Source organism: Rhinolophus ferrumequinum, chromosome 6, assembly GCF_004115265.2.
Source record: "Rhinolophus ferrumequinum isolate MPI-CBG mRhiFer1 chromosome 6, mRhiFer1_v1.p, whole genome shotgun sequence".
Lineage (NCBI taxonomy): Eukaryota > Metazoa > Chordata > Mammalia > Chiroptera > Rhinolophidae > Rhinolophus > Rhinolophus ferrumequinum.
The window spans coordinates 80291822-80300802 of record NC_046289.1 but is presented as its reverse complement, the minus strand read 5'-3'; the positions used below and the strand labels follow the sequence as shown (position 1 = coordinate 80300802).

The window sequence follows — 8981 nt, the reverse complement described above, 5'->3', positions numbered from 1 at the left end:
AGTTTCCAGGCTCTCGCCCTCACGTGGAAAGGTGCTGGCTCAGGTAGTAAATGGCCATCAATTTTGATTGGATGGCCATCAGCTGTGGCTAGTTGGCCGTCGGCTGTAACCAGTGAGCCATTGGCCACTAATACAACTGCTGTGGCTAGGCTAGCAGCAAATGGGGGCTAGCAAGAAGATGGTGGCTGAGCTAGCAACCTCGGATTGTGAGAGGCGGATGCCACCAGCGAGAATATAGTGGTATGACTCCACTATCCATGGCTCCATGGGTGTTCCTTTTTGGCCTACCCATATCCTGCGTTCTTATGTGGGGAGCGGGAGCTGAGAACCCGCAGGCCGCCCCACACGACACATACGAATATCAGTTCTTGCTGTTAGGTGCTGAGTGTTAGAAATACTAGGTAATAGCATTTGCTATATATAATTAACTCATGGGAGAAATCTGATTATAGCTCCCCATGATTACTAATTTACAGCAGTTGTTACTTTGATTATTCAATTTCCTTAGCAATGTTTGCCCTGACCAAGTCTTAGTCAAGTAAAACTGATTCTACATTGCCTTATTTAAGAAGTTGTGCCCATCAAGAAGGGTTCGACTTCTTGTTAACATCTAAATAGAAGATTTTTAACCATCTAAATTGATTACTTAACAAAGTCAAAATATCCATTTCACATTCATTTCGTTTGTAGTATTTCCTTTTTTGATGCTCCGATGAATCTGATCTTAATTCCTTGTACAAAATGAAAATACAGACCTTAGGGAAAACACCTGATTTCTGTTATTGTAGAAATATTATGCTTGCCATATTGTCAGGTTGACTGTTACTATGCAAACATTACTATTTTAATTTCTATGTTTAACCTTTCTTTTGCTTCTTTTTTGTTGTTATTTTTAGTTTCTCACTCCACGAGTGTCGTGCGGGAGATTCTGCTCGCTGTGCCATTTGTCAGGCAGGGCGGCATGCAGAGTCTCTGGTCCCTCTCCCCACATAAGAACGCAGGACATGATGAGGCCAAAAAGGAACACCCACAGAGCGGTAGGGGAGTCATACCACTATAGTGTCACTGGAGGCTGGATTCACACGACGTGCAACCTGCTGTCTGCTTTTCTGCCAACTGACCGACTCTCCTCGACTCCCCTTGACTCCACTCCCCAACGTAGCTGCGGCAGCTATATTAGTAGTCGATGGCTCAATGGTTACAGCTGACGGCCAACTAGCCACAGCTGACGGCCATCTACTACCCGAGCCAGCACCTTTCCACGCAAGGCCGAGAGCCTGGAAACTGCTCTCCTGGCTCTGTCCCCACAACGAGTAATTATGGATCTGATTAACTCAACTGGTTACCTGCTCAATGGTTCTACCTTAGTAAGAAACAGTCCTCACATTCCAGCTTCTGCCACAAAAATGATCATTGTCCTTTTTTTGTTCACATCATTTATAATTGGTACTATTACCAATGGTTTCTACCTATGGGTGCTAAAATTCAAGATGAAAAAGACTGTCAATACTCTGTTATTTTTTCATCTCATTCTTTCATATTTTATTTCAACATTGATTCTTCCATTTTTAGCCATCTCCTCCCTTCAGAACAATCACTGGAGTTTTGGAACTATCATGTGCAAGGTCTTCACTAGCATTTTGTATGCAGGAATGTTTGCCTCTGTTTTCTTCCTCTCGGCCATCAGTGTTGATCGTTACCTTGTCACTCTTCACCCAGTGTGGTCACAGCTGCACCGAACCCCACGCTGGGCTTCCAGCGTCATCCTGGGAGTCTGGGTCTCTGCCATTGCCCTCGGCATACCCTATCTGGTTTTCAGGGAGACACATGATGACCATAAAGGAACGGTGACCTGCCAAAATAACTACGCTGTGTCTACTAACTGGGAAAGCAAAAAGATGCAAACATTAAAGAAATGGATTCAAGTAGCCTGTTTCATCAGCCGCTTTTTGCTGGGCTTCCTTCTGCCTTTCTCCATCATCACCTTTTGTTATCAAAGAGTAGCCAACAAGATGAAAGAGAGGAGGTTAGTTAAATCCCACAAGCCCTTCAAAGTCATGATGACTGCCATTATCTCTTTTTTTGTGTGTTGGATGCCCTACTATGTATACCAGGGTTTAATTCTCACTGAGAACCAATCACTGCTTTCACAGTTGACGCTGCTACTTGCAGTGATAACTACTTCTTTCAATACTGTCTTTTCTCCCACACTCTATCTATTTATTGGGGAGAACTTCAAAAAGGTTTTCAAGAAGTCCATTCTTGCTCTGTTTGAGTCAACATTCAGTGAAGATTATTCTGCAGAAAGGACACAAAACCGAAATTCAGATTTCTACATTTAAATTTAGGGTCCCAGAGCAAACATGAACTCTTAGTTACATCACCAGTTATATAACCTCTGCTTTTGTATAATATAGTCCCTATATTAGAGAGATATCAAGGCTGTATACTATAGTTAGATCTATGAATATTATTAAAAGGGCTGAAAGAAAGTAAGCAACAGATGATGTTACAAATGTAATTTTCCCTCTTTTTTTATTGTGTTAAAATATATACAGTTAACCCTCAAACAACACGTTTTAGACTGTGCAGGTCCACTGATAGGCAGATTTTTTTCAATAAATACATACAGCACTGTTAATGTATTTTACAGCACTCTTATGATTTTCTCAGTAGCATTTTCTTTTCTCTAGCTTACCATATTGTAAGAATAGAGTATATAATACATATAACATTCAAATATAGTTAGTGTTAATCGACTATGTTATGGTCAAGCTTTGGGACAACAGTAGGCTATTAGTAGTTAAGTTTTTTGGAAAGTCAAAAGTTATACATGGATTTTTTACTGCACAAGGAGTCAGCAACCCTAACCCCCGTGTTGTCCAAGCATCAACTGTATAACAAAACTTGCCATTTTCACCATTTTTAAGTCTAACTTTCAGTGGCATTAACTACACTCACAACGTTTGCAACCATTATCACGATCGACTTCCAGAATTTTTTTATCACCCCAAAGAGAAAATCTGTACCCATTAAGCCATAACTCTTCATTGCCCCCACACATAAGCTCCATTCTACTTTCTGTCTCTATGAATTCGCCTATTCTAAATATTCCACATGAGTAGAATCCTATACTATTTCTCATTTTGTGTGTGGCTTATTTTCCTTAGCATAATGTTTTCAAGTTTCATCCATGTCATTAATATGTATCAGAACTTCGTTCTTCTTTTGCTTAAGTAATATTTCATTGTATGTATATACCATGTTTTGTTTATCCATTCTTCTCTTGAGGGATATCTGAGTTTTTTTCTACCTGTTCTCTACTGTGAACAATGTTGTACAAGTAACCGTTTGAGTCCTGGTTTTCAATTATTCTGAATCATTTTTAATTACTGGGTCGTATGCTAATTCTGTTTAACTTTTACACAGCAGTTGTATCATGTTACATTCCTACCAGCAATGTATAAAAGTTCCAATTTCTCCACTTATTTTTTTATATTACATTTTGTTACTTTATTATTATTATTCTCCACTTATTATTTTCCTTTTTAACGTACAGCCATCCTACTCAGTGTGAAATGGTGCAAATGTATTTCTTTTCTTTTTTTAATTAAAGTTTATTGGGGTGACAATTGTTAGTAAAGTTACATAGATTTCAGGTGTACAATTCTGTATTACATCATCTATAAATCCCATTGTGTGTTTACCACCCAGAATCAGTTCTCCTTCCATCACCATATATTTGATCCCCTTTACCATCATCTACCACCCTTCTTCCCCCTTACCCTCTGGTAACCACTAAATTATTGTCTGTGTCTATGAGTTTTTGTTTCTCATTTGTTTGTCTTGTCCTTTTGTTGTTTTTGGTTTATATACCACATATCAGTGAAATCATGTGGTTCTCTGCTTTTTCTGTCTGACTTATTTCGCTTAGCATTATAATCTCAGGATCCATCCATGTTGTCACAAATGGTCCTATTTCATCTTTTCTTACAGCCGAATAGTATTCCATTGTGTATATATATACCACAACTTCTTTAACCATTTATCTATCGAAGGACATTTTCATTGTTTCCATGTCTTGGCCACCATAAATAAAGCTGCAATGAACATTGGAGCACACGTGTCTTTATGTATAAATGTTTTCAGATTTTTTGGGTAGATACCCAGGAGAGGGATTGCTGGGTCATACCGTAATTCTATTCGTAATTTTTTGAGGAACCTCCACACTGCCTTCCATAACGGCTGTACCAGTCTGCATTCCCACCAACAGTGTATGAGGGTTCCTTTTTCTGCACAGCCTCTCCAACACTTGTTACTATTTGTCTTGTTGATGATAGCCGTTCTGACTGGGGTGAGGTGATATCTCATTGTGGTTTTTATTTGCATTCATCTGATGATTAGTGATGTTGAGCATTTTTTCATATGTCTATTTGCCATTTGTATGTCCTCTTTAGAGAAATGTCTCTTCAGGTCCTCTGCCCATTTTTCAGTTGGGTTGTTTGTTTTTTTGTTGTTGAGTTGCATGAGCTCCTTGTATATTTTGGATATTAGCCCTTTATCGGAGGCACTGTTTGCAAAAATCTTCTCCCATTCAGTTGGTTGCCTCTTTAGCAAAGGTAATTCTTAACCTCTGACTTTTACTTCTGTAAAAATATAAATTTCTAAATACCACTAGTATCCATTGATCTGAATCCTCTGTCACAGAATCTTCTGCAAATATACATTTGGACACTGATCCCTCTTTGTTTAGACAGCACCTAAGTTATTTCATTGATATGAACAATATTTAACATGGAAATGACAAGGCACTCATCTTGTCATATCCATGTGAAAGTAAAAAGATATTTATACTTTAATGTTGTAGTATAAAGAAAATCTTAAATGTCTCTTTTCAATACCTAGAGATTAAGCTATCTCAGAAATATGAGACTAAGACAATTATAAATGTTTTTAAAAATCTACCTGGGTAACGTCACAGTATATTTAATTTTAGAATAGCAATAATAATATCAATTTGTCTTCCCTGGTTTTCAAGTTTTGCTTCAACGTTTTGCAACACGTGACAGCACCTGTTATATAAGGCCATGTACTATCACTGACCTATTACCTGTAGTGGTACCTATCAGTCAATAGAGAGCCATAGATAGGTAGTTCGACTGATACAAAATGGAGATATTTAGACCATAATGCACACTCAGTCCCTAAATATTCCAGGTCGCTTTGCACAAACCGTTTCAAACCACAGGCATGTATCCTATTCAGAAATCCCAAAAAATAGATGATATTAATTACAAGGACTTACAGAAAGAAAGGGAAGTCACCCTTCATTGCTAGCTTTTTATGGGAGGAAAGTAATAGTAATTTGATGTCCTAGAAATCCTCCTAATTGACTTGGTATCACTGCTTCCTGGACAACGGGGGGCTTGGTCTCTCTCACTTGGAATATGAGGGACAAAAAGCTTTGAGTAGACGAAAACTTTCATTGGTGGCCCATATTTCAAGCTTTTGGAGCCTGAACAGTTTCCCAGAGAGGGACTAATGGTCAGGCCGTGGCTCTGAGTGTCACTGCCGCAAGATGAGCTGGTGCTTCTTCTCTTCCCCACACTATCTCAGGTCCTGACAAGCCCGCTGGAGTTTACAATGTAGGACTTAAGAAAGAAAGTTATTGAATGGAATTTAGAATTTCTTTGAAACCAGAATTGTGCTTTGGAAACCTAGCTGCTACAGAAAGAGCCTTTTGTCTCCCTCAGAACCTGCTACAGTAACAAACAAGGATGTGGTCTTTCCCAGCTCTCTATAGATAGTGAACTCCTCAAGAACAGAAAGAAACCTATCAATCACACTGTCTCTTTTCTATAATACGATACACAATTGTCACGCAGGACGGTCTGTGGGGTCTCTGCTCCCACTCCCCACATAAGAACGCAGGATGTGGCTAGGCCAAAAATGTACACCCACGGAGCCATAGGTAGGGGAGTCATACCACCAGTCTCACGTGCGACCTGCTGTCCACTTTTCTGCCAACTGACCGACAACTCCCCTCAACTCCACTCCCCAGCGTAGCCGCGGCAGTTATATTAGTGGCCAATGGCTCAAGGATTACAGCTGACGGCCAACTAGCCACAGCTGACGGCCATCTACTACCCGAGCCAGCACCCCACCACATGAGGCCGAGAGCCTGGAAACTGCTCTCTGGGGTTCTGTCCCCACAACAATTGATATCCAGTAAAAGATATTTAATAAAAATTGAATATGAGTGATCACAATATGTGACTTGAAAAACAACTTTAGGAGTAAAATAATAGGATGGAAGGAGATTTTTATTTAACAAATATTTAACAAACATCATACCTACCTTGTGCTTGGACATGATTCCAAGTGTTTTACAAATAATAACTCACTTCACTCTAAAACACACACACACACACACACACACACACACACACACACGCACACAAATAGTAACTCATTTAACCCTACAGCAATTCTATGAAGTAGGGGTCATATTGTTATCCCTATTCTGCAGACTATGAAACTGAAGCCCTTACTTAAGGCCATAAAGTAAGCAATCAGAAGTGACAGAGGTGTAAGTACAGGCACTCTGGCGCTAGAATCCATGCTCTCAACCTCTACACTCACTGCATGAAGTCATTGCTAGGAAGCAGTGAGGCTGGGCTTTCAGCCCAGATCCATAGACTCTGTTCATTTCATCAGATCACCTTCTTGGCTGCAAAAACCAGACATAAGTGCCTAGAAAAATGTCAGGATCCACATACAAAGTGTGGGAAAAAATAGCATGGAACTTGTAATCAGGAGATTTGGGTGATGGCCTGCCTTTGCCTTTAGCTTGGTGATTTATTTGGGGCAGGCTATTCATACTTCCTAGGCCTCAGCTTCCTCATCTATAAATTGGGGAGTCTCCAAATGAGATTATGGATGTGAGATCACTTCTAAAATATAAAACACTATACAAAAATAAGATATTATTAAAAGTTTTTTTTAAGAAGTCACTTTACATTTTCAAGAAAATAGGGTGTAAACTTAAAAGAACTCTCCCAAAATGTATTTTCTTAACTTCCCACAAAACTGTGGTTAACGTCTAGAAAATCTACTTGTTATAGTTGTGTCTATCTCATCAACCTCCTCACTATTGTGACTTCTTGGGACCCAGGAGGTTTGTAAATCAAGGATTAGTGGCTCTGCTTTGTGGAACTGGTGTGTGGAGACAGTGTTTCTAAGCAGAGTACTTATTAGCATCCAATTATATAAACCTGCTTCATTACATCAGCATCAAACTGGTTCAAGGACAGAATGGTTAGAGATACTCATATGTTTCAAATGCCAGTCAAGTTCTTTCCTCCAGAAATGACTCCAGGTTTTAATGAGATGAATGGGTGGCCCAGCTGCTAACACATGTGAGAAGGTTTGGGGTATAAGGTACGATGCTGTACACAACACAAATCTGATTCCATCTCCCTGAGAAACTAGAGGCAACAATTATTTACTAGTATAGTTTAAGTATCTGGCACTGTGGTGGGCTCTAAAACTACAACAGTGACTAAGACACAATACCTGTCCTCAAGGAGCTTAAAGTCTAGTGTGGTGGTTCTGAATTTGGCTCCACTTTATAATCATCTGGGATACTTTTTAAAAATACCAATGTCTAGGCCTTACCCAAACCAATTAAACCCCAAATCTCTAGGGGCAGGACCCAAGAATTTGTATTTTTTTTTAAGTTGTTCGGTTGACTCTAAAGCACAACCAGAGAAGAACACCCCATTCAGTGAGAAAGAAAAAGGAATAAAAACGTCATTGCAGTACAAAGGAATAGGTGCCATGTTTGCAGTTAAGAAACAAAAGTCCCCAACCCAGCTGTCACCAGTTATAGAAATTTTCCTGGATGAGTCCTGCAGAACAGGGTTACGTGTATAAAGACCGGGAAGGACAGGGCAACAGAGAGAGCAGAATTCGTGAAAGTCCCAGGGGAAGAGAGCACAATGCTATACAGCAGCACGACCCAAACTTGAATATGCATATGACTCACGTAATGATTTGTTAAAATGCTGATTCTGACTCAGTAAGTCTGGAGTAAGGCTGAGATTCTGCATTTCTAACAGGATCCCAGGAGGTCCATTGCTGCTGGTCCAAAGCAAGAAAAGAGAATGATTAGAGCACAGGTGTGAGAAGCAGGCGTGGCCGAGACCAGCTGGAAAGGTCAACCAGGCTGAGATCCTGAAAACCCCTGCTCAGGAGTTTGGACTTCGGCCTAGACTTTATCCTGGGGGCATTAGGGAGCCACTGAAGGGACTTAAGCCAAAGAGTCATAGAATTCATTTTGCATTTTAGGAGGCTCACTCTGGCTGCTATCATGGAGAGGTCAAAACTGGAGGTGAGTGGTCAAATTGGACAGTGATGCAGTCATGCAGGTAACAGGTGACGTGGCCTGAACTAAGAAAGCGGAAGTGGGGACAAAGAAAAGTACTGTCTTGTCTTGTAAATTCTGTTTGTTCAGAGATCTAGAAAGAGGAGAAAGGGAAAAGATGAGGATGACTCCTGTATCAATTAGTGTTCTTGGTTACAAACAGCAGATTTCATTCTTCCTGGCTTAAACAAAAACTACTAAAGGATATTAAGCAGCTCACAGAATTGTTAGGATGGCTGTAGAAACATTCAAAGCTAAGTTCCCAGGAACAGTACCCAAAATATGCCACAAAACTGTCTAGATCAGGACTCTATTGCTGGTGTTCTCTATTTTAATAATGGTACCAACTGCTACTGCTGCTGCTGCTGCTGCCACTGAATCCAAATCACTCATAACTTGGTTTTATGCAACTGCTACTGCCACCAACGCCACTTCTGGATCAGGTCTTGAATCATCCTGTGCCTGAAAGCTCTGCCAACACTGACATCAGGAACATGGAAGCCTGTTTTTTCACATTGCTCACTTCCCAATTTAATCTTGCTTAAGGGTACCGAGT

The 8981-nt window shown here is 40.1% G+C and overlaps 1 protein-coding gene across 1 annotated transcript; it reads left to right on the top strand.

The window, feature by feature from the left end:
* Positions 1–1319: 1319 nt before the first annotated feature.
* Positions 1320–2342, top strand: GPR33 (G protein-coupled receptor 33). Its single transcript, XM_033106856.1, has one exon. The coding sequence runs from the start codon at positions 1320–1322 to the stop codon at positions 2340–2342; it is 1023 nt and encodes a 340-aa protein (XP_032962747.1).
* The last annotated feature ends 6639 nt before the right edge of the window (positions 2343–8981 follow it).

What these genes read in the sequence shown, in the direction of transcription:
- GPR33 (XM_033106856.1), top strand. Translation starts at nt 1,320, where the DNA reads ATGGATCTGATTAACTCAACTGGTTACCTGCTCAATGGTTCTACCTTA.